Source organism: Ahaetulla prasina, chromosome 1, assembly GCF_028640845.1.
Source record: "Ahaetulla prasina isolate Xishuangbanna chromosome 1, ASM2864084v1, whole genome shotgun sequence".
Classification (NCBI taxonomy): domain Eukaryota; kingdom Metazoa; phylum Chordata; class Lepidosauria; order Squamata; family Colubridae; genus Ahaetulla; species Ahaetulla prasina.
The window spans coordinates 126,564,615-126,591,707 of record NC_080539.1 but is presented as its reverse complement, the minus strand read 5'-3'; the positions used below and the strand labels follow the sequence as shown (position 1 = coordinate 126,591,707).

Below are 27,093 nucleotides of genomic sequence, written 5' to 3'. Positions count from 1 at the left end.
GTTGAAGGTAGGGGTTACGGCAAAACTACAGTTTAGGATCCCTGATACAGAATGAAAATCACTGGTGCCAAATGACCCATGGTTTGTGTCACCCTCTTTTCTTAATCTGTACAGAATGCTGCAAAGGTACTTCATCAAACACCAGCAGTGTTTTGAATGTAGGTGGAAGTGATCTCTGTTGGCCGGGTGCCCAAGGTGCCAGATCCATAGAGCAGCTCCTCCAGCGGCAGTGGCCACTGAATGGGAGATGCCAAAAAGCCCCTGGGCCCGCGTCCACATAGATTTTGCCGGCCCCATCCAAGGTCACATGTTGTTGATTATCGTTGACACTTACTCTAAGTGGGTCGAGGTTGTCTCAATGACCTCTACCACCTCAGAGGCACTGATCCATGCACTTAAGAGAGTTTTTGCCACTCATGGTTTGCCTGATGTTTTAGTGTCAGATAATGGGCCGCAGCTAACCTCAGCGGCCTTCCAAGCATACCTGGCAAAGCAGGGCATTCGCCACGCCACTATTGCTCCATTTCGTCCTGCCTCGAATGGCCTGGCTGAAAGGACAGTCCGCTCAGCTAAAGAAGTCCTAGCTAAATTAGTTTCCGGAGATTGGCGAGACAAAATAGCGACCTACCTATTGGCACAACACACCACTCCATGCCCCACGACTAACCGCTGCCCGGCAGAACTGTTGATGGGCCGACATTTGAGGACTGTGTTAGATCGTTTGCACCCTGAGTACTCGCCAGAGAAACCCCCTGATTCTACCAGTGGAGCCCGCGCATTCCAAGTGGGGGATTGGGTGTATGCCCAGCATTTTGGGGGGGACCCGCGGTGGCTACCAGGTCAAATAGAAGAAGTGACCGGCCCCCGTTCATACCGGGTTCAGTTGGAAGATGGTCGCATGTGGCGGCGCCATGTGGGTCAACTGCGCCGCCACATGCCCCCATCCAATGTACCGAGCAACACAGATCTGGCCGCATCGAATCAGCCACCACCTGTACAAAGCAAAGAGTCCCGTCCAGAAAACATGCCCAATCCTGATAGTCCACCCACAACTTCACCAGCTGTCGATTTACCTCAAAGGCCACATCAGGACCAGTCCAACGAGTTTCCATCCAGCGCGGCTGAACAAGCCCCAGAAGTTCGTGAAGTTCCTGTGCGGGTCCCATCAACAGCACCTGGTACGGTTGTACTGCGCAGGTCGGAGCGAGCCAGGAGACGTCCAGCCTACTTGGCCGATTATGCTTGTGCAATCCGGGAAGGGAGGGGTGTTGTGTTCGGCTGGAGAACACATGACCAGTAACCAGCAGTTGATTGGTTAACCGCCGATGCTATAGCCGGCGGGAGAATTAAGGAGCTGCTATTGGCTGAGCTGTTTACAGCTCCAATATAAAAGGGCTGTCAGTTTAGAGCTTGCTTGCTTGCTCACCTCAGTTAATTGTTTGTAGTTAATAAAAGAACTGTTAATGGTTCTCCTGCATTGCCTCACTTCTTGCTGTTGTTTTGCGAATACAACAATCTCCATCCCCTGCTGTTGGCTTCCGGCTTCTAGGCATGGGCCCAGAGTGGGGAAAAAAATTCATTCTACTTCCAGTTAACATCAGCTGAAAGCTATTGATGGCTGTAACATCTTTAAGTAGCCACTGTGGACTAATTTACTTTTTGATTTACACTTAGGAATGTGGAAGGGAAGGTGCAGACTCTGAAATGGAATCTTTCAGAAATTATTTTTGATTTCCTTTTTTGAGTTACTCCAAAGCCTAAATGTGTCATACAAAACTTTCTTACCTTAGGAAAGAAAGCCTTCTTTTGTCTGAGGCAGGGGTCTCCAACCTTGGCCCCTTTAAGACTTGTGGACCAACTCCCAGAATCCCTCAGCCAGCAAAGCTGACTGAGGAACTCTGGGAGTTGAAGTCCACAAGTCTTAAAGGGACCAAGGTTGGAGACCCCTGGTCTGAGGTTTCTCAGGATGCTTTAGAATTTATTTAGGATTTTATGTTCGTAAAATGATGAGATTGCTCTACATCTTCATCATGCTGCAGTTTCTTCCCTGCCTCTGCTTCCCAATTTGAAAAGACCCTTGGTAAGGGTTTTCCTAGAACAGGGGTTTCAAACTCATGTTGTCACAGCGGCATCATGTGACGTATCAGGACTTTTTTCCCCTTTGCTAAACCAGGTGTGGGCATGGCCAGCACATGACGCATCTTGCCTGTTGGCCAGGAGTTTCACAGCCCTGCCCTAGAAAGTTTTGCATAAAATACAGGAAGCCAAAGAGGTTGAAGGCCTTTGGAGAGAGGACAATATAATAAATGTCAGTCAATCCAACCCGTCTCCAGGACCAACTTTCTTGTTCTTTGTGGAGCCAAAAACAATTTCAATTCGCAAATGAAAGTAAATTGTAAAGGGGGAAAAAGCAGCATAATTATTCATCACAATATGATGAGTAAGGTAATAATCCCTAGTAAATCTGCAAATATATTCTCCAAGTTTCTTTGGCTGCAGGTTAATCAGACTTTCGAAGCACCTTGGCAACACTTTGTACCATAATCTAATAATTCTAGTTTTCCTAATTTGCTATCACAATAGCAAATTAATTAGCTGAAAATGTCAATATAAAATTACTTCAAAACCACCAGAAAGGTAACAAAATACTAATTTACTGTTTTCTATCATCTTCTTCAGGGCTATGTTAATGAAATTGCTAATCCTTCTGAATTGACATTTAATTCTACTGTAGACCAATAGATGGCAGTAATAATTGCCTTTTGCAGTAGGGAAGTAAGACCAGGGGTGAAATGCTCCCGGTTTGGACCGGCTCGCCTGATCCGGTCCAGGTGGTTCGGAGAGCTGGTTGCAAAAATCCCTGCCCCACCCCCTGCCCCTGCTGAACTACACCATCATCAGAGGGTTTTTTTTTTACTTTTAAAAGCAGTTTTTCTTCAGCCGAAAACATGCCTTTAAAAGTAAAAAAAAAGCCTTTGATGATCCTGCAGCTCAGCTGAGATTGTCAGAACCCTTTAAAAGTTATTTTTTTTAACAACCTCTTTGGATGAAGAGTTTGTAAAAAAAAAGGTTTTAAAAGGCTCCTCTGCGATCCCAGCTGAGTTCCTCATCACCAAAACCTTAAAAACATGTTTTCTGCAGCCGAAGAGCTTGTAGAAAACCTCCTTTTAAAAGATTCTGGGCTGCAATGAAGCATTTACCTTATATTGCTCCTTTCCAGCTGGGAAAGCCATGCTTTACATCAATTGCATCAGCTAGCAACTGAAGCTGCCTGCCTGAAATCCATCTCAGTCAGCAACTCAATTTGCCTGTTTTGCTGGCTGAGGAACTCTGGGAATTGAAGTCCACAAACCTTAAAGTTACTAAGGTTGGAGACCCCTGATCTAAAAAATATAAATAAAATAAAATAATAAAATAAAATATTTGTGCAGCTTTCTAAGATTTGGTGTGTTTCACTCTTCACTCAAACACACAAAATCTCACAAAGCTGTATGTGGCATTTTGTGTGTGTGTGTGTGTGTGTGTGAGTCAGTTGTGGTGTTGTGTTGTGTGTGTGTGTAAAGTGTGAAAATTGATTTTTGAGCTTTTTGTGGCTGTGTGAGGTTCCTGCATGTTGCAGAGGCCATTTTGGATGAAGTGCAGCTGCTTTTACATTGTGTGTGAGTCAGTTGTGTTGTGTGTATGTGTGTGTAAAGTGTGAAAGTTGGTTTTTGGTACCTCTTATTGTTTTGTGTATTTTGTTTATTATTTTTATTATTTATTGTTATTGGCCACACCCACCTGGTCACCTGACCACCAAGACACACCCACCAATTAAGCCATGCCCACAGAACCAGTAGGGAAAATTTTAGATTTTATCCCTGAGTAGGACTATCCATGCAACAATGTGCTGATTTAAAGCATTTCCTCCCAGAGAATTCTGGCATAACATTTTATTATTGTTAAGGTTGAAGAGGAAATATTTGTTGGTTTCTGCTCTCTAAATAAGTGTATGTGTGACAACTTTGATTTAATCTTCAGTTCCAAACCCTCTATGCATGTTCTTTCACACGCACAGAAATACACACACAGAGATTAAAAATGATCTAGAAACTTTCAAATCCCAAATAACAGAAAATATTAACACAAACAGCTACTACAATAAAATGGAATAACAGACTTCCAGTTTTGCAAAAATGGTCCTTACGCTATTAGGCTTTACAAGATACTTTCAGGTTACCCTCAGTTCTTCACAAAGATTTCTAGAAGTAACCAAATAGCAAATAAAGGCTTGGTTACTAAGAAATGCAGCAGATATGTATAGAACTAATCAATTAAAAACAGTGTGAACTATCACATTTCTCACTTTTAATGTTATTTCGCTTCTTAATTTCCCAAAAGGCTGCCTATTTAATTCTACTTACGGCTGTTTTTTTCCCAAATAGCTTAATTTTTATTCTAATTTAATAATTCATCACACTTATTCAATTCAGTTCAGTTTATTATGTTTTTGACCACTACAAGCAGGATACTGAATGAATGAATGAATGAATGAATGAATGAATGAATGAATGAATGAATGAATGAACGCATGCCCACATATACAACTAGATTGTAGTCTGTGAATGAATGAATGTGTATTTGTGTGTGTAAAGTGTGAAAATTGATTTTTGAGCTTTTTGTGGCTGTGTGAGGTTCCTGCATGTTGCAGAGGCCATTTTGGATGAAGTGCAGCTGCTTTTACATTGTGTGTGAGTCAGTTGTGTTGTGTGTATGTGTGTGTAAAGTGTGAAAGTTGGTTTTTGGTACCTCTTATTGTTTTGTGTATTTTGTTTATTATTTTTATTATTTATTGTTATTGGCCACACCCACCTGGTCACCTGACCACCAAGACACACCCACCAATTAAGCCATGCCCACAGAACCAGTAGGGAAAATTTTAGATTTTATCCCTGAGTAGGACCATCCATGCAACAATGTGCTGATTTAAAGCATTTCCTCCCAGAGAATTCTGGCATAACATTTTATTATTGTTAAGGTTGAAGAGGAAATATTTGTTGGTTTCTGCTCTCTAAATAAGTGTATGTGTGTGACAACTTTGATTTAATCTTCAGTTCCAAACCCTCTATGCATGTTCTTTCACACGCACAGAAATACACACACAGAGATTAAAAATGATCTAGAAACTTTCAAATCCCAAATAACAGAAAATATTAACACAAACAGCTACTACAATAAAATGGAATAACAGACTTCCAGTTTTGCAAAAATGGTCCTTACGCTATTAGGCTTTACAAGATACTTTCAGGTTACCCTCAGTTCTTCACAAAGATTTCTAGAAGTAACCAAATAGCAAATAAAGGCTTGGTTACTAAGAAATGCAGCAGATATGTATAGAACTAATCAATTAAAAACAGTGTGAACTATCACATTTCTCACTTTTAATGTTATTTCGCTTCTTAATTTCCCAAAAGGCTGCCTATTTAATTCTACTTACGGCTGTTTTTTTCCCAAATAGCTTAATTTTTATTCTAATTTAATAATTCATCACACTTATTCAATTCAGTTCAGTTTATTATGTTTTTGACCACTACAAGCAGGATACTGAATGAATGAATGAATGAATGAATGAATGAATGAATGAATGAACGCATGCCCACATATACAACTAGATTGTAGTCTGTGGATGAATGAATGTGTATTTGTGTGTGTGTATTTTATCCTAATAGACAAAAATCAAAATTAAGTTTAATACAAAGTTATAATACATTTATAAAGCATCCTAACTAACATCTATAAGTAAGGCTCACCCACATATTATTGATATGGATTTTAATATAAAAAGGATGCATTTTTTTCAATGCATTTCATGCTTTTATTCAACATACATACTAATTATACCTTAAGTTGTCCAATGTGTTCGTATTGTTTCTTATATTTCTAAAGTTTGCCAGATCATTTTTCAGGAAGGTGACTAAATAGTGTGTCACTTTTCTCAATTTTTGTTTAAAACCTTAAAGCTATATCAGATAACACCCAGGAATCTGTCTGACTTGGTATTATCTTCCATTATTTTCATGCGCTCCTTAAGGTTTCAGACAAGGTCTTTCTTGCAAGCTCCAGGAATCAAACTTGGGAACCTGCATGCCAACTATGTTTTACTATTGCAAGAGAGGCTGTTTCCCTAGCCTAACTGAGGTTGTCCACACTAGATTATTGAAAAATTATGATTACTTTTACATATTTTATTATGGTTTTATCTTATATTAGTATATTATCTCCTATATTGTATTGTACACACACACACACATACACACCAAGGAAACATACACACACACCCCATTTTCTCAGCTTTCTTCATATATGGAAGTTTTGAATGCCCTGAATTCCTATAGAACTATTTGTTCATTCCAGGCTATCAGTTATAATGAATCATTACAATCAGTTTTAAGAAAGATGCATTCTCATTTTAGTAAGAAACTTAACACTAGATGAATACAAATTCCTGTTTCCTCAATGGGAAACTGGCATACATTGATATACATCTGTGTTGTCCTGTCAAGAGACGAGAAGAATTTCACAAGTCTCTTGCTTCTCCAGATTGCTTATCAAGTACAGAAATGCCTTTTATCACCTCCCTGAAGATTTATTTGCTATATTACATATCACTCTGTATTTTATTTGTCACCTCTAGAGATGCATAGTGTATCTCAAATTAAAATTAAACCATGCAGGCCAAGTATTTCAAGGACTTATTCAATCTTTCACTTAAGCCCATGGTTGCTGTGGAGATTCAAAAGCTTTTAGAACAGAATAGTATTTACAATGCACAATATGACAGGTCTTGTTGCTTAATTGACTATCTATGGTTATTAGTTTTATCAGAAACATAATATTGATTTATCTGATATGCTGTACATTACCATGAGAACTGCCTGAGGCCATAAGCATCTCTTCTGCCTTTGATGTATATTGTGGATACAGCCAGTATTATATATCAGCATTCTATAGAAGCGGGGTTCCTATACACCTTGAACTCTTTGCTTTCTTTTAATTTAACTGATTATTATTTAAATTTTAAAGCTTCAATATTCTGTTGTTTTAAGTGGGATAAGTGCTGGAGCAAAGTCATGGATTGGAGATAGCACAGCATTCTTTTTGTTTTTGGCAGGCAAATGGGAGTTAGAATTATGCACTCTAATACAATATGAAGATGGTAATTCATTATGTTACTAATTTATTAGAACTGACAGAGTTGTTAAGTGTTCTCTTTGGTTCATAAACTTCAAGGTCTGCCTGCAGTAACTGTTGTTGTCTGGACATGTTTTCTAAATACATATTTTGGTCAGGTACAAAGGGAAAAGAAAAAGGTGCCTGGGAATGTACATTTTTCTAAAATAATTGACAGCATAAACTTTAGTTATTCTTAAAACCAACATTTAAATAGTGATAATGTAGAATTTCCTTCCTGAATTTGCAAGCTTGTCTATAGGCAGCTCTGAGAATTTCTATCTTTGTAAGTTCCAGCATGAAATGATTGATTTAATGCCTCACAAATTAACAAATAGATTAAAACGAGGCTTTCAGTCAGGTTCAGTGCTTCTCTGCAGATGGTGGGAAAGTTCACAGATTAAAAAATAAATAATTCAAAAGTTTGTACTTTAAGATACAATATGCTTAAAATTGTTTATTTAAGAAGGAATATTCTCCAAAGTATGTATTCATAGTAAGATTTTTTTAAACTGATATAGAGCAGGGGTCTCCAACCTTGACAACTTTAAGACTTGTGGATTTCAACTCCCAGAGTTCCTCAGTCAGCTTGGCTGGCTGAGGAACTCTGGGAATTGAAGTCCACAAGTCTTAAAGTTGCCAAGGTTGGAGACCCCCAGTGGTGGGATTCAGCCAGTTCGCACCACTTCGGTTGTTAACTTTCTGAGCACTTTGGCAAACTGGTTGTTGGAAGAAATCATTAGGGCAGAGAACCGGTTGTTAAATTACTTGAATCCCACCACTGGAGATCCCTGATATAGAGAGATGATATAGATAAATAGATACACAGTAGATATTTTTGGTAAATTGCAAGGCAGACAAGGAGGAGGATCAAGCACGGAATTAGCCTTGAGTCATTGTAAAGTCGCAAGAGACCTAAGGCTCTCAGTTCTACGATAAGTAGAGTGAGGAGATTCTTATGCTATAGGAAGCGCACAATAAAGTAGTTGTGTTCAAACTTTACATCTGACAGCTTGTGCCTCACAGATATAGCTTATATAGATGATACAGGTGATATAGACATACACACAAACAAGTAAATAAAAATTGTAATACTTCAAAAATGATAAATAATAGAAATATATTTTAAAACTTTCTAAAGCTGGCAAAGAAAAAAGAAAAAGCAAATGCAATAAAAAACAGCCCATTTAAAAAGATTTTACATATGGCAGAATAATTATATGAAAGTTTTTGTATATTTTTAAAAATTCAGAATTATAAATTTGCTCAATTTATGAGCAAATATGTGCACAGTTGGATAACCGAGATAACCTTTATCTTCCAGCCTTCCATAATCATGATAGATAATAACTGAATTACCAGAATGTAAGCTTTTCTACTCACAGTCCCATTTCACTTAGTAGAAACTGAAAGCAAGAAACAATTGTACATGTTTCTTATGTGCAGAATTTTTTGTGAGTATCCTTCATTATGATGGCATCTTCAGGAAGATGTTTAAATTGGCTCATTTATTGAGGTAATTTTTTTACAGTTATATAGAAAGCTGTGTGTTGTTCCTACTTGAAAATATGTATCAGCAGTGAAATATTGCCAAGGAACATGTGCGAGTCCAAACTGCTGTGGGCAGCCTTTTTAATGCCACGTGTGAATGTCATTCCATTTTTCTTTTCTCCTACTACTTTGATTCTAGTTTGAAGAAATAGAAGGGGAAAGAAACAACGATCAAGCTACCCTCCACCTCCTTCTTGACTATACCCCAAATCATAAAGGTTTAAGAAGCATACAACTTATTTGCTAATATCCCTGTGTTTGGGGATGTCATGAGAATAAATACATAGCTACAGTATCCAAATCAATGTACAGTATTTGCTTATCTCATAGATTTACATACTAATGAGTTGTCCAAGAACCATGGTGGAACAGTGGTTAGAATGCAGTATTGCAAGTTAATTCTGATGACTACCAGGAGTTCAATTCTGACCAGTTCAAGGTTTACTCAGATTTCCATCCTTCTGAGGTCAGTAAAATGAGAATTCAAATTGTTGAGGAAAATATGCTAACTCAGTAAACTGCTTAGAGAGGGTGGTAAAGCATTATGAAGTGGTATATACAGTAAGTCTAAGTGCTTTTGCTATTGCTATTTTTCATGTTACCATGATAGTGGATATGTGTACAACTAATACCGCAATCATCTTGAATCCTAGTATTTATGTGAAATAGTTTCACAAGTGCTTCATTGCCCACGTTTCCCAGCACTCATGGTGTGGCTGCAAAGTCATACTTAGGCATAATGTAAGGTCAGAATTTATGCCCTAAACTGTAGTGTGTCTCACTTCCAAGAACATAATATAAGCTTTGGAAAATATTGGGAACAGCTCAATAGTATTTAGAGGTATAAATCTTATGGAGAATTTTTGGGAAGAAAGTAGATATCTCCCTTTATGCTTTTGGACTATTTAATCAGAAGTTGAAGAAACTTGAATATAATTTATTTTGAGGTTTTTTTAGGAAGAGCCAATTAATAAGTTAAGATGAACTTAAACCCATGATGAAAAATCTTTAACTATATAATACAAATAAACTGATAGTGTGGTTCAATGGGACTTTTATTTAGAACAGGATCCCCATAATCCCTGTAGAGAATTTAAGATATGTACAGTATCTCTAAGGGTTAGCCCAAGAAAGACACAATACAGCCCAGCTAAAGTTCAGTTTTTTATTTGCTTATACTGTATAGACAGAATCTTGCCAGAGTAAATCTATACTACCTTAACGTAAAGGATATACTGTACGTTAAGAAATTAGAGGGAGTGGCTATTCTAAATCTCTTTTCCTACAATCCAGATCTGGACTCTGCTGTCTCTTGTTGCACCCCTACCTTGGACTGTGTTGCATCCTTCCTGGGGACCTGCTGCATTATTGTGGTTCATTCCATCATCTCTCCCTTTGTAGAAACATTCCATCTCAGTAGCAAAACCAGGAGGTCAAGATGGACACTTACTCAGGGAACTTCATTAATCCAAAGGGAGAATTAGATGAAATCCTATCCTGGGGAAAGCCTTTATCGCTCTTCTTTTTCAGATGATCTTATTTTCAGATTTAGATACTACTGCTAATGTGCTGCTTTCGTATTTCTTATGTTCCAACGAGTAATTCCTAGTGGGATTGTCATTGAAAAAGGGAAATTAGAGCATATTTACATTGTAATGTGTATAGAGCAGTGGTTCCCAACGTGGGGCCCATGTAGGGGTGAAATCTATTTACCTTCCTTACCGGCTCGGAAGTGCATGTGCCGCACGCACAGACCTTCTGCGCATGAGCAAAACCTTCTGCACATGCACAGAAGGTAAAAAACGCATTACTTCCTGGTTAAAACCATGAAGTAATGACACCTGGGCAGGAGGGCGGAGCTTTGCTCCTCCATCGCTACCAGATCGCCGAAGTACCGGCCACGATCACTACTGGATCGAATGATCCAGTCCAATTAGGTAGCATTTCATTCCTGGGCTCACACACTACAGATGGGCAATTTGATTTTTAATGGGGGCAATTGGAACCTTGTTAAAACCAAGTTAATGGCCTTTTAGGCTTCCTCCGCGTGAATAGAAGTCACTTTTTGAATAGTAAGAATTACATGTCTCTAGAGGGGAGGGAAATGCATCAGGATTTTAGAGATGCTTAGGTGGGGCATGGCCAAAAAAAGGCTGGGAACCACTGGTATAGAGGAAAGAAGCTTTCAATTAGTCATGTTAACCTTAAATCTAAACATCTTGTATCTAACCAATATAAACTACATACTTAAAAAATTGTTGATTATAAGTAAACTAAAGTGAGTTTTCTTCTCCTTTCTTCAAAACACAACTTTTATTTATTTTTTCTTAAGGACAGAATGTAGACTAGTTCCTAATAGAGGGAAAATAGACAAGATCAGTTTTTCTAGACCTTCCTGTCTGATATAATAACAAAAAACTAATGATAGATTAAGATAGGAAAAATGCCATCTATCTCTGCTTGTTGACTTGGAAGAACATAGTAACAGTAGAAGAGAAAGAGACAGAAGGAGACAGAGTTCTCTAATTCTTATACAGGATCTATGATTGTTTTGACAGATTCAGAAGCAGCATATATACTAATCAACTCAAGTTTCCTCATGTAAATTCAAGATCTTATGTTGTTTTTCCTGAGCAAAAAGTCTGAAAGAAATGGAAACTGAGAAATAAATCTTAGTTTTTTCCCCCCCATAGCTTAAAGTCAATATATTGAATTTACTCTCTTCCTATTTATTGGTTTCAATTAATGAGCTCTTATCTGAGAGATGTTTGGAAGATCAGTGGACCTACTCCTGTTGCAGTGGGTGAAACATAGATTGATTGTGATTAAGGGGAGTATTGAACATCATATTATTCCCCAAAGTATGATGCAAAGAAGCTTGTCTAGAAAGCGTTTTACCAAAGCATGACATAGTTGTGCAACAGGATTAATAGAGAAGATATGTGAAAAAGCCAGGGATTAAGAAACATGTTGATAAAACAATTAAATATAACAGAACAAGAAAGCTACCACTATGTTTTAAAAGACCTAGGGGTCATTGTAGTGCAATATTATGATCTCTGTGATCAGAATAAATCAGAATGAAATTAATACATGACATCACATGAAAGAGGTGCTGACCTCAAAAGATCAGGCCTGGATCCACCATAAATAAATAGTTACCTCCCTAACTCTGATTTCTCCTTTTCAAGATATATTGTTTAGAAAGGGGGAGGAGCTGCAAATCTCAATACCAAAACACATGAGTCATCTGCAAAATAAAATTCAAGGACTGTAAATAGCATTACGTAGGACAAACAAACAGAAGGCTACTAATATGAAGCTTAGGAGATTCATTAATCTCCCTCAACAAAGATGTTCTTTGGCAAAACTTCAACTGGAAAACAATGACATTCCTAAAGAATCCATACTGAAAAAAATACAAGAGTATTCTAAGAGCATGGCATTCTGACTAAATAATGATCAACAGTCATACAGAAATAAACTTTGTCTATGGTCCTATCAAAAGGCATAAACTTATCAGCTCAACACATAGCATCCCCCTCGTCACATAGCCATCAGCTACCACCTAGATAAACTAGAGCCATCTCCCTGCCAATATTCAATGTCACTGGTTTGAGACGGCCAGCTATTATTATTATTTATTAAATTTTTATACCGCCCTTCTCCCGAAGGACTCAGGGCGGTTTACAGCCATAGTAAAAAAACAACAGCAATATACACGTAAAACCATACTTAAAAAACTTATTACACAAATGGCCGAATTAAAACATTTAGAATAAAACCCCATAAAATATAAAATGTTAAAATATTAAAACTAATTAAAATCCCATTAAAAAATCCTATGCCAGTCCTGCGCAAATAAACAAATAGGTCTTCAACTCGCGGTGGAAAGTCCGAAGGTCCGGCAGTTGCCGAAGTCCAGGGGGAAGTTCTTTCCAAAGGGTGGGAGCCCCACAGAGAAGGCCCTCCCCCTGGGGGCCGCCAGCCGACATTGCTTGGCGGACGGCACCCTAAGGAGTCCCTCTCTGTGCGAGCGTACAGGTCGGTGGGAGGTATTCGGTAACAGCAGGCGGTCCTGTAAGTACCCTGGCCCTAAGCCATGGAGCGCTATAAAGGTAGTCACCAACACCTTGAAGTGCACCCGAAAGACCACAGGTAGCCAGTGCAGACTGCGCAGGAGTGGTGTTACATGGGAGCAACGTGTGGCTCCCACTATCACCCGCGTAGCTGCATTCTGAACCAACTGGAGCCTCCAGGTACTCTTCAAGGGAGCCCCATGTAGAGAGCATTACAGTAGTCCAAGCGAGAGGTAACCAGAGCATGAGTGACCATGCATAAGGCATCCCGGTCAAGGAAGGGGCGCAACTGGCGAACCAGGCGAACCTGGTAAAAAGCCCTCCTGGCGACGGCCATCAAATGATCTTCAAAAGACAACCATCCATCCAGGAGGACACCCAAGTTGTGCACCCTTTCCACTGGGGCCAATGATTTGCCCCCACAGTCAGCCGCGGCTGCAGCTGACTGTACCATGGTGCCAGCATCCACAGCCACTCCGTCTTGGAGGGATTGAGTTTGAGCCTGTTTCTCCCCATCCAGACCAGTACAGCTTCCAGACACCGGGACAGCACTTCGATGGCTTCGTTGGGATGGCCTGGGGTGGAAAAGTACAGCTGCATATCGTCAGCATACAGTTGGTACCTCACCCCAAAGCCATTGATGATCTCACCCAGCGGCTTCATATAGATGTTGAACAGGAGAGGTGAGAGAATCGACCCCTGCAGCACCCCACATGTGAGGGGCCTCGCGGTCGATCTCTGCCCTCCTGCCAACACCGTCTGCGACCGGTCAGAGAGATAGGAGGAGAACCACCGATAAACGGTGCCTCCCACTCCCAAACTCCCTAACCGGTGCAGCAGGATACCATGATCGATGGTATCAAAAACCGCCAAGAGGTCTAATAGGACCAGGGCAGAGGAGCAACCCCTGTCCCTGGCCCTCCAGAGATCATCAACCAGCACGACCAAAGCTGTCTCCGTGCTGTACCCGGGTCGGAAGCTAGACTGGAACGGGTCTAGATAGACAGATTCATCCAGGTATTGGGGTAATTCACGTGCCACCACACTCTCAACAACCTTCGCCACAAAGCGAAGGTTGGAGACAGGACGATAATTTCCTAAAACATCCGGGTCCAGGGAGGGCTTCTTGAGGAGGGGTCTCACCACCGCCTCTTTCAAGGCGGCGGGGAAAACCCCCTCCATCAAAGAAGCATTTATAATCCCCAGGAGCCAGCCTCGTATCACCTCCTATGTGGCCAGCACCAACCAGGAGGGGCACGGGTCCAATAAACATGTGGTGGCATTCAACTGCCCCAACAACCTGTCCATGTCCTCGGGAGTCACAGGGTCAAATCCATCCCAAATAATCTCAACAAGACGTGTCTCCAGCCCCTCACCTGGATCTACCCACTGTTGATCCAATCCGTCCCAAAGCTGAACGATTTTATCATATAGATAACCACTAAACTCCTCAGCACGGCCCTGTAAGGGGTCATCCCGCACCTCCTGATAAAGGAGGGAGCGGGTCACCCGAAACAGGGCCGCCGGGCGGTTATCTGCCGACGCAATGAGGGAGGAAACGTAAGAACGCTTCGCTTCCCTCAGTGCCACTAGGTAAGTCCTACTATAGGACCTAACTAGTGTCCGGTCAGCCTCGGAACGGCTGGATCTCCAGGCACTCTCTAGGCATCTTCTCCGGCGTTTCATCTCCCTCAGCCCCTCGGAGAACCAAGGGGCTGGTTGAGATCTGTGCCGGGTCAGAGGCCGCAAAGGCGCGACACGGTCTAAAGCACCAGTTGCGGCCCATTCCCAGGCCGCAACTAACTCCTCAGCCGTGCCATGGGCCAGATCCTCAGGAAGTGGCCCAAGCTCCATCAGGAACCTCTCCGGGTCCATCAGGCACCTGGGACGGAACCAGCGTGTTGGTCCCGTCTCCCTGAGGTGTTGAGCGGCGGTCCGAAAGTCTAGACGAAGGAGAAAATGATCTGACCATGACAATGGCTCGGTAATTAAATCTAAATCCAATACAGCTATACAGATCAAATCAATCAATCAATCAATCAATCAATCTAATACACAAAAGCCAATTATACTATGACAATCACAGGATGAGAACTATGCTCCCTCACCTAGCCATCCATTCAACTAGCACAAATTATATTTCATCCATTCATACCACAAATTATAGAGATGCAGCCAGCATGGAATAAAACAGAAACAGCATGTCAGGCCTCCATTGGAGCCTGAATCTGCAGGGGAAGACGAGCTGGAACCTGAGCAAACAAAGACTGAGGGGGCAGTTTCATTGGCTTTGGAGGAAAATGGGGAAGGCCAGGGCCTTTCAGGATGAGGACAGCTTGTAGGCAGGAAGGAACAGGGGCAGGATGAACATAAGAGACAGAGCTCAGGCGATGAGCAAGGATCACCCTCTCCTGATCCGAAAGCATGATGAGTGGAGAGAATGTGAGAACTGCACAGACTGAGCAGGCTACTCAGGAGAAGAGTGCCCTGCCTATCTTCACAAGGCACACCTGGGGAATGAGACTTGAGGAGGCACTGTGGGGAGTAGTTGGGAACTAACATTGAGTTCCTGAACTGTTGTGTGCCAACATTTTAACTTTCCAAGAGTCCTTTTATTCTTTCTGACTTTCTGAACTAATTACCTAGATCCCTTGCTTCCTGAAGTCCTTGATTTGCCCTGCTGGATTTATTGCTGTGCAGCCTTGGTGTACACAGCACTGGGCTGGACTGTCTGCAGCCAGAGGGCACTTGAGGTTTGTGTGTGGGTGGTGGTGGTGGTTGTCATCACTTTGCTTTGGGCCTTGAAAGAAATACAGGAGTGTTTGGGAAATTTGAAGCAATAAACTTCCAGCTGCCTGTGTTTATCTGTGCCATGCCCGGGTCATCACACAGCACAACATAACCCAAGTAAATAATCTATCCCATCATCTATCAGCCATAAGACCATCCCATCCAAGCACATGCACAACAGGCAAGAGGTCCAATGAACCTCCCTTTGTTAGGGGTCCTGTGCTGATGATGCCACTCTGAACGGCAATGAAGCATCTGTTACCCCTGAACAAAGCTCAGAGAATGCCAATAATTGTTGTGGCCCAGCAGCAGCCAGCGGATCTGGCAGCAGATTCAGAAAGTGAAGAGGCTGGGGAGGAACATGGGCCAGTCCTGAAGTCTGGGGAAGACTCTGACAAGTGCTCTGAGTCAGAGGCAGAGATGGGGTCAGGGCTGTCTGACAGTTGTCAGCTGCCTTTGAAGTCGGACATCAGTGGGGCAGAAGAACAGCTGGAGCCTGTTTCCAGTGTGTGCATGTGCAGAGCTGCCAGGAGAAGGGAACAGCTAAGGAACAAGGGTCAACTCAGGAGTAAAGCCACAAGTGGATGGTAATGTTTTGAAGATATTGACCTGACAGCTCTCCAAGCCAGATAAGGTCTGTGACTGTAAATTCTCCCTTGAAAGACTTTGCTGGATGTGAATGAGAGGAATTCACAGTAACTTAATAAAAAGGGTTTTTTTGTCGGGACAAGGAGTCTGCTTCATGCTCTTGGGAAGCTTAGGTCAGAACAATAATGCAGTATCCCAACCCTGATCTATGCATATTTGCTACCACCATATTTGTTTACAAATGAAGGTAAATGGGATGAATAAATTGAAAATAAATATTTATTTACAAATAAGGTAAATTGGATGAATAAAATATAGGAGGAGACTTTTTTTAATGTTTCATGACAAACAGATAATACTTTGATTTACAACCGTAACTGAGACAAACATTTTTGTTGCTAAGTGAGACAGTTTCCCCCCATTTTACTTGCCACTCTTGTTAAGTGAATCACCGCAATTGTTAAGTTAGTAACACAGTTGTTAAACGAATCTGGCTTCCTCATTGACTTTGCTTGTCAGAAGGTTGCAAACCGGGACACTGCAACCGTCATAAATATGAGTCAGGTGCCAAGTACCTGAATTTTGATCAGGTGGACCTTGGGGATGCTGCAATGGTTATAAGTGTGCAAAACAGTCGTAAGTCACTTTTTTTTCAGTGCTGTTGTAACTTTGAATGGTCACTAAGCGAACTGTTGCAAATTCAGGACTACCTGTAATATGCCCATCCTTTTATTTCTGGCTTTTTCTTAATAATAATAATAATAATAATAATAATAATATTTTAAATTGTATACCACCCTTCTCCCGAAGGACTCAGGGCGGTGAACAGGCAGATAAAATATAAATACACACAATAATTAAAAACATCCCTTAAAAAACTAATTTAAATGCCCAAAATGTTAAAAAAACGTACTCCCCCGTAAAAATCACAAAATTTTAAAAACCCATCCAATAAAAATAAAAATCAGGCTAGTCCAGCCATACAAAATAAATAAGTTTTAAGTTCGCGGCGAAAGGTCTTAATTTGTGATAGACTTGTATGATTGGAAAATCATACAAGGGGGCGAGTCATTGGCCCCGATGGAAGGGGTGCGCAACTTGGGCGTCCTCCTGGATGAACGGCTGTCTTTTGAAGATCATTTGACGGCCGTCTCCAGGAGAGCTTTTTACCAGGTCCGCCTGGTGCGCCAGTTGCGCCCCTTTCTAGACCGGGATGCCCTATGCACGGTCACTCACGCCCTCGTGACGTCTCGCCTGGATTACTGCAATGCTCTCTACATGGGGCTCCCCTTGAAGGGCATCCGGAGGCTGCAGTTAGTTCAGAATGCGGCTGCGCGGGTTATAGAGGGAGCCCCTCGTGGCTCCCGTATGACACCAATCCTGCGCAGACTGCACTGGCTACCTGTGGCCTTCCGGGTGCGCTTCAAGGTTTTGGTAACCACCTTCAAAGCGCTCCATGGCATAGGGCCGGGTTATTTACGGGACCGCCTACTGCTACCGAATACCTCTCACCGACCCGTGCGCTCTCACAGAGAGGGACTCCTCAGGGTGCCGTCAGCTAGGCAGTGTCGTCTGGCGACGCCCAGGGGAAGGGCCTTCTCTGTGGGGGCTCCCACCCTCTGGAACGAACTCCCCCCAGGACTCCGTCAACTTCCGGACCTCCGAACCTTCCGTCGCGAGCTCAAGACACATCTATTCATCTGTGCAGGACTGGCTTAGATTTTAAATTTATAGGGGTTTTAAATTGGTTTTAATATTTATATTTATATTTTTAATAATCTGGCATTAGAATAAGTTTTTTAATGATTATCTTAACTTGTATATAAATGTTTTATGTGCCTGTGAACCACCCTGAGTCCTTCGGGAGATAGGGCGGGATACAAATATGAATAATAAATAAATAAATAAATAAATAAATAAATAAATAAATAAATAAAAAAAGATGAATATAAAAAATATATACAATATGAAACACAGGCATGATAATAAAGAGGAGGCATGTATTGGGGAAATGCTTGCCAGATTCTATTTAATTTTTATTGCATTTATTTATTGGTATGCACACTTTAGATAAAACTTTTGTACAAGCTTTAAAAAGACTTTAGAAGCTGATGTGGGAATGGAATAAAATGAAATAATGAGGGGGAAAATATGAGCATTATAGAATATGAAACACCTCAAGGAAACTTACTTCTATCATCCCTGCTAATAATATACCTGTGTTTCCTTCGTTAGAAGGTTCTGTTTATAAAGCTGCCAAAAAGGAAGAAATGCAGCTGGGAGAGAGTGAGGGGGGGGGGGGAGAGAGAGAAAGCTATTTCTATTAGCTCTCAGGCACCACCTGCTGGTCATTTATATTTTTAGATTGTAGGGACAAATTGCTTTAATAACACATAGGATAAATTTAGAAACAGTTACACTGTTCTTCCTTTTCTTGCAGAATAGCTTGCAAGAATACAGTGGTGTGGAGAAGCATAGTAATTGACCTTGGCGTAAACTAGATTTAAATAGAGATTCACTTTTGTAAACACATGTTTTTCATTTCTTTGGCTTAAATTATGTATTATTATTTTTTTCTGCATTTTGCATTAAGTGGTTTACATCAAATGGGCTACCAGCAAGTACATCATATTTTGGAAGGATTTTGTGACAGTGTACTGTTTTTCACTGTACAATAATATTTATTGTTGTTTCATAGCCTTTTCTCTCCATCCCTCAGTATCATAGTTAAGACCACGAAGAAAAGATGTCATAGGATCTTCCCATCGTTCTTTCCATAATTATTTCCCAAAATGAGGAGAGTAAGGAAACCCCAGAGGAATATGTTCAAAGAAAACCCCATGAGTCACAACCATCTCCTCATCCCTCCGTCTCCTCTTCCACACATAGCTGCCGGGGGCCTCCGCATAGTGTTAATAATACTTGCTGAAAATAATTGAATTACAATGATATGATTTCCTACAACATATCAAAGGAAAGGAGAGGAAATAACTACCAGAATACTCTGAAGGAAACATAGAAAGAGAGTTATAAATTGAAGAGTTCCAATTCAAGGTCTTTTCCACAGCCATTTTCTACGGCCATTTTAAGATGGGAATTCAGATCATAAAAAAAGAAAGAGATCCTTGTTAAGTTTTCCCAATTTCTTACCTGTTTGTCTAAAATATTTTTAACCTGGTAGAACAGCACAAAATGGATTTAAGCAAGATCCATTACTCATAATTTCTCATAACCAGTGCTGAATGTTATCATTGGATTTCAACTGTAATGAGAAGTCAATTCTGTATGATATTTATTCTGAGTAATCTTTCTAGGGTGTAAGCAGGGTGAAATTTGAATCTATAAGAAATTTGAGGGCAAACTCTAGCCCTCCCCCCCCCCCCCAAAAAAAATTCCCAGTTCCAATGGGAACACAAGAACTCTGAAAGATAAATAACTGAATATTTTCTTGGTCCTAATCAACAATTAAGCCACACTCATATATTTTTTAATTACCCGTCCATGTATTGACCACTGATTCATTTCAGTTTTGATTGTCTGAAGTCACCAAAATTGGGAGTTGCATAGGGGAAACTGATTAAATGATTCTCAAGTAGTTTGGACTAATTTTTCCAATTAATGAGAGTCAAATTGGATTGCAGGGAGATGTAAATACAATCAATTAATCAACCAGCCAGATTAATAAAAGATGCAAACAAAACTGCCCCCCTCTTTGTATCTGTGTGAGAGAGAGAGAGAGAAAGAGAGAGGGAGAGGGAGGGAAAGAGATAGGGGGAAGGGGAGGGAGGGAGGGAGAGGGGGGCTAGACATTACTGGCACATGTGTTCCAGTATCGAATATTCCCTTTGGAAGTGAGACATCTGCAAGAAGCTCAGATGCATTCTCTGTCATCGGAGGCGTGGAACATTGATCTATAAACAGTGGCTACTGAAACTTACAGTGTTGTAAGTACAGCCCATTGATACGTTTTACTTTTTCAACTTTTTAACACTTTGTCCATTTATATTTTGTAGTCCATTGTGTAATTTAAATAAGTTCCAGCGCAAATTTTGTATAGAATAGAATTTTTTTTTTATTGGCCAAGTGTGATTGGACACACAAGGAATTTGTCTTGGTGCATATGCTCTCAGTGTACATAAAGAAAAGATACGTTCATCAAGGTACAACATTTACAACACAATTGATGATCAATAAAAGTAAATACACCCCTACATTTAAAGCTATTACTAATGCTTAAAATTAGAACCAAGTGCACTAGACCAGGTGCAAATGATTAGAGCATCATTAGAGAGCATCTGAAGGAATCTCAGATGGTCAGTTTAATGTGCTCTTTGTTTTTTAAGAGTAGGTTATCATCATACTTAGATTGAAAAAACTGTCTATGTCAGGGGTGTCAAACTTGCGGCGTCACATTGTCATCATGTGTTGTATAGTGACTTTTTTCCCCTTCGCTAAAACAGGGGTGGGCATGGCCAGTGCAAGATGCATCTGGCCAGTGGGCTGCAAGTTTGACAGTCCTACTCTATGTCTTTCACAAAGAAGGTTGTAGATGCCTATGAGCCTAGGAAGTTATATAAAAAGATCACTAATGAATTGGACAATGTCCAATTCCACTGCCTGGAAGATCATTAAAGTGAAGTTTTCAAACTATGGTCAATTTGCCCAGATCATGCCACCCTAGCAAATTAGCCTGTGAGCAAAATAAAATCTCTAAGATCACCCAAATTTTATTAGTGGCTCTTAAGTAGTTAAGAGATGCAGTGACTCAGTGGCTAAAACACTGAGCAAGGTCGAAAGGTTGGAAGTTCAGTGGTTCAAATTCCTAGTGCTGTGTAACTGGGTGAGCTCCCATTACTTGTCCCAGCTTCTGCCAACCTAGCAGTTTGAAAGCACATAAAAAATGCAAGTAGAAAAATAGTGGGAAGGTAATAGCATTCCGTGTGCCTTTGGTGTTTAGTCATGCCGGCACATTACCAGGGAGACGTCTTTGGACAATGCTGGCTCTTCGGTTTTGAAATGGAGATGAGCACTGCCCCCTAGAATTGGGAAAGACTAGCACATATATGTGAGGGGAACCTTTACCTTTACCTTAAGTAGCTCTCATGTCAGCCTTTCCAGGTAAACCTACAGGAAACATGACTAGATAAATAGAAGAATAATTTTGTTTTATTGTTAAAGCTGCATTAACAGAATCTTGCGAGTCTGAAATTATAATTCTCCCACTGTCACCTTTACAGTCCAATAATTTAGGAAGAGTCCATCCTGAGCCTTCTGCTCTTCCCACTGTGCAACTGCTGTTTATGTTGTCTCTTATTTGACCATTCCCTAAGCACAATATCTTTTGTTTGTCTCCCAAGGTCATTCCCACTTATTATTATACCTCACCACTTGTGAGTCTTTGTGTATGAGTCTTCCATTAGAAAGAAGACACACAAATTAAATCTACATGGGCGGTATGCCAGGAGGAAAGAAGAATGTGTTTGAAAGAATATCAGGAAAATTTTGCTCATGAAGGCCAAAACCAAGACTTCTGGAACAATGTACTCTTGTCAGGCAAGGCAAAAATAGTCATTTGGTCACCAGAACACATTTTTGGTGAAAGCCAAAGATAGCATTGCACCAGTAGTATCTGACATCTGCTGTAAAGCGTAGTGGTGGATTGGGCTGCTTTGCTGCATCAGGACCTAGGAAGCTCACTATCATTGAATCCATGATGAATTCTTCATTGTACCAGAGGGTGCTTCAGCTTAATGTCTATAAGACATTATAAGGCATGTCTATAAGAAGACTGAAGCTCAATTCAAAATGAAATGAACCTTGCTACATGACAGTGAATGTAAACATTCCAGTAAACCCAACCCAGTAAACCCAAAAAACAAGAGAGAGAGAGAGAAGAAAAAAGAAGGAAGGAAGGAAGGAAGGAAGGAAGGAAGGAAGGAAGGAAGGAAGGAAGGAAGGAAGAAAGAAAGAAAGAAAGAAAGAGAGAGAGAGAGAAAGAAAGAAAGAAAGAAAGAAAGAAAGAAAGAAAGAAAGAAAGAAAGAGGGGGAGAGAGAGAGATAGAGATGGCCAAGTCAAAGCTCAGATCTAAATCCCATCAAGGTGCTTTAGAGTGAGGAAAAATTCCTCCCGATCAGCACCAGAGACTGGTAGACAATTAAAGAAATGTCTATTTGAAAGTGTTTCTGCCAAAGGGGACCACACCAGGTATTAGAAGCGAGGATGTACTTTCTTTTCCCACAGGAAAAAGAAATGGCATATCTGTTAATTTTTGTTGTTGTTGTTGAGTAAACAATTGCAAAGTCACTAGTTAGTTTTCTTCAATCCCATCATCACATATGTTAAAAAAGAAAAGAAAAACTTGACAGGGGGTGCACTTTTTCACAAGACAGTACATCTAACAAAAATACTGTTTTCTATGAAGCATAAAACTTCAATAAGTTGTCTTTTTGCTTGCAATGCTTTGTGGTAGATAGATACGCATAGCATAAGGAGAGTCAAATTATTAAAGAGAGTTGGGAAAGAAGACTCAGGCTGCTCTACTGTGGCCTTGAGCGAGTGCTTTCGGAGGTGTTCTCAGCAAATTCCGAGACTTCTTATCTCCAAGTAAGAAACAGTGCAGAACTTTTCTATTTGACTCCGTGCTTGGTGGCTACAAAGACTGGGAAATCCCAACTTCAGAAATCCTCTCATAGAAGTATCCTTGAAGCTCAGACATGGTCGAGGCAGGATGATATCCATATCGAAAGGATTCTGTTCTGCCCCGTCCCTGTCATGACTGGTTTGCAGTGAAGAGTCAGGAAGCAGTTTCTCATTACTTGCAAAGGACTCCACCTTCTCTCCACTTCACAGAAAAGGGGTTCAGAGGAAACAGAGTAAGCTTCCTCCCTCAGATATTTCAGCGGGTATATTAGTTCTGGATGAGCAATAATTCCACTGCTGAAATTCTTTTTTTTTCTTTTTGACTGGAATTTGTAGCTTTAAATGGATATTTTTTAAAAAAAAATATTTTTATTTATACATTTTCCTTAATATACATACCGTATATACTCGAGTATAAGCCGAGTTTTTCAGCACGTTTTTTGTGCTGAAAAACGTCCCCTCGGCTTATACTCGAGTCTACGTCTTCGGGAACCCCGCACAGGAGGGGGTACCGAACGGACTCCCATGGGAGGGACGGGGAGCGGGCCCGCCGAGGTCTCGCGGGATTTGTCGCCCCCAGGCCGGCCCCCATTCCCGTGTCTGGTGGGCGGACGGCGCAAACTTGGCGGACTGTGCATTGGCGCGGGGAAGCCCTGGTGGTGCAGTGAGAGGGCTGGGCAGGGGAGCCGCCAGCCTTCTCGGCTGAGGAGGAGGGTTTCCCGACCGCTGAGCCGCCGAGAGCCACCCAAAGGCCAGAAGAAAGGTCATTCCATCGATAATGGCGAAGCCTCCTTCCTCCCCCGCCTTACCCATGCTGTGCGAGCCCGGCTGGGCTGCAACCCCGCCGCCGCCGCTCCTTCCTCAGCCTCCCGGGGCTCGCGCTCTAGCAGCCGCCAAGCTCAGGCCGGACTCGGCAGCTCCCCATCAGCACTCGCACGGCGCGATTCGGGCAGGAGGAGTCGGGCTCGCTCTGTGGCGGTGGCGCCGCTGCCGCCGCCGCCACCACCGCCACGGAGCGAGCCCGACCTCCTGCCCGAATCGCGCCTGCGAAAGTGCTGATGGGAGCTGCCGAGTCCGCCTGAGCTTGGCGGCTGCTAGAGCGCGAGCCCCGGAGGCTGAGGAAGGAGCGGCGGCGGGGTTGCAGCCCAGCCGGCTCGCACAGCATGGGTAAGGCGGAGAGGAAGGAGCCTTCGCCCATTACTCGATGGAATGACCTTTCTTCTGGCCTTTGGGTGGCTCGGGCGGCGCAGAGCGCAGCGCCATCCCGCCGCGACCCTCAAACTCGCGTTCCGCTTTCTGGTAAATTGAGACGCCCCGGGTGAACAAACAATGCAGCAACTCAGAGCAAGCCGGCGATTGGCCAAGCTCAACCAGTAGAAAAAGGTTCTCCCGTGTCGTCATTGTTGCTAGGCAGATGTTCAGGCGCAACGGGAGAGAGAAGAGGGGAAAACCTCCTCCCTCAGCCGAGAAGGACTGCACCGCCAGGGCTTCCCGCGCCAATGCATAGCCTGGCGGGAGTTACTGCAGCTCACCCGGCTCCGCCCCAACTGGTGGTGTTGGGGCAGCAGCTGCCGCTTAGCAAAAAGGTCGCCGCCCAAAACTCCTCGCCTTCTCCTGGTACAATTTATTGATATCGCTGTACCAGGAGACACCAGAATTTAAGAAAAAGAACTGGAAAAAATCATAAAGCATTGCAAGCTGGCTTTTGAAACTATATGGTCATGCATGAAACATGGAACAGTGATACCCATTGTCATCGGGGCACTTGGTACCACGTCCAAGAATTTTACAAAACACATCAAGAAATTGCAGCTTCCTGCAATAACACCAGCAGAACTGCAAAAAACTGAGCTACTTGGAACATCATATATTTTAAGAAGAAACTTCCCGTATCAGCCATTAGCACCAGTCAATCGTATTTATGATACATTTTTAAATGTTCAGTTGACTGAGTTTCATGTTTAATGAATAAGAGATAATCATTACCATCATCATCATCATCATCATCTTTACTTATATATAGTAATATTCTTCCCACTTCTAATTTCTACTTTTATTATTTAACCATTGGTAAAACAAATCCCACGTTAAAAAATGGTAAAACATTGGCAAAACAAATCCCAAGTTAAATTCTGTGTCTTCTTTATCCTGTATCTTTAAAGTTAACCTATCCATTTCTGCACACTCTAATATTTTTTAATTATATTTTAATTCAGCAGATGAAATTTCTGGAGGAAATTTCATCTGCTGAAATTCTGATAACCTACTTACACCTTAGTCAACCTCATTGAAAGAACCTTGCTTTTGGGTTCAAGCAGCTGCCAAAAAGCAGACCAGTCCCTTTATAAGATGTTGTTGTGCGATGGAATTTAAACCAGACATTTTGTTCCCACTTCTTGCAATGGGTAGTCCAAACAAACAAGAACCCTGGAAAAGGATGGAGGGGCACACAAACAATCCTTCATACTAATTTCCTGTTTATTGGATTGATATTGACAAAACCAGGGAACTTGGAATATGCTGACTCGCAGAGTTCTTAAGAGTGGGTGGCATACAAATTTAATACACTATTATTTTTATTGTTAAGGCTTGCTATGCCCATTTATTACCACTGATATTTTTTTGCTTCTATTATTCTTTAGCAGTAAGAGCAATTTTAGTAGTAATTGTAGTTGTTAGGCTGTGTTTGACACAATAGCAGAAGGACATTGTTCACTCTAGAGCTGTGCAAATCCCTCAGAACAAGAGCTTCACAAGACGCACAAAGTGTCTACCTTTAAATCAATAAAGCAGCTACAAATCTTTGTTGGGCTTGTGCAGCTGTTTTCAGCTGCCTCCGTGAAGCAAAATGAAACTCACTGGAAAAGTTCAGAGCCATGGCTCTGTCAGGGGAAGGTGTGCAAAGGAACCAGGCCAAAACCAGTGTTACGCTATTGTGACACCGAGTCTGCCATTTTGTGGGTGTAATATGAAGTTGCATACATGTGTGAAAAGGGTGGAGTTTGCACTGTGACGTTGCTTTCATCATTCTGATAAAAGTAGCAGATCTCTGTGAATGCCCATGTGATGCAATATATCCAGTGGTGGGATACACTTACCTTCCCTACCAGTTTGCAAATGTGAGCGTGCTCGCATGTGCACTTGCTCTGCTCTACTCGCATGTGCCTCGTCTGCGCATGTGCATGACAATTTGCGCATGCACAGTGGGCTCACATTACGTCAGATTGGGTGGGTGGAGCCTCCCGCCATCGTCACTACCGGTTCGTGCAATCCGGAGAGAACCGACTGAATCCCACCACTGAATATATCTTGCAGTAGTTTGTCAGCCTTACAAGATAACCCAAATAGGAAACATGACCAGATGATCTAATTCTAATTTATTGTAAAATTAGCTTAACAGGATCTTGTAAGTCTGAAGGTACTGTCTTCTTTATAGCCCAAAAACTAGGAAGGATCTCTTCTGAGCCTCTTGTTCTTCCCATATTTCTGCTGTAGGCTAAGCTTTCTTTTATCTGACCGTTTACTTGATTAGGCCTTGTTGCCCTGCCTCCTGAGGTCATTCCCACATACAATTACATTGTTGTACTCCCACTGCAAAACCTTCTAATAGTTGTAACAATGTAATAATAATAATAATAATAATAATAATATTTTAATTTGTATACCGCCCTTCTCCCGAAGGACTCAGGGCGGTGAACAGGCAGATAAAATATACATACATACAATAATTAAAAACATCCCTTAAAAAACTAATTTAAATGCCCAAAATATTAAAAACGTACTTCCCCATAAAATCACAGAATTTTAAAAACCCATCCAATAAAAATAAGAATCAGGCTAGTCCAGCCATACGGAATAAATAAGTTTTAAGTTCGCGGCGAAAGGTCCTAAGGTCAGGTAATTGTCGAAGTCCGAGGGGAAGTTCGTTCCACAGGGACGAAGATGTAAGAGACACAGAGGATAGAGTAAACCCTAAAGCTTACTATGTTTCTCCACACTGATTCCTACTTCAGGAGAACTGAACTCCACAAATATTAATATACGTCACTCTATCCACATATGGCTAAATAAATCAGGAAGGGGTAAAATCTTTCCTCTCTTGGTTAAAGCTTTAGTGTGACACTGTGAGACTTGAATTTCAGCAGAAGGCTGATACTGTGAAAAATTACAGTTCTAAAAGGTGCCTGATGACTCTCAAAACGAATTTGGTTGTTTAATTATTTGATAAAGTAGTGG

The 27,093-nt window shown here is 41.5% G+C and overlaps 1 protein-coding gene across 1 annotated transcript in view; it reads left to right on the top strand.

Annotated features, from left to right (window-relative positions):
• The window catches only part of LOC131194513 (uncharacterized protein K02A2.6-like), a 151,970-nt gene that overhangs the window by 87,565 nt on the left and 37,312 nt on the right, over positions 1–27,093 (top strand). The window contains exon 3 of the mRNA XM_058175630.1: positions 585–1,178. Within this exon, the coding sequence (XP_058031613.1) occupies positions 585–1,178 (594 nt within the window). The remainder of the gene's footprint in view (positions 1–584; positions 1,179–27,093) is intronic.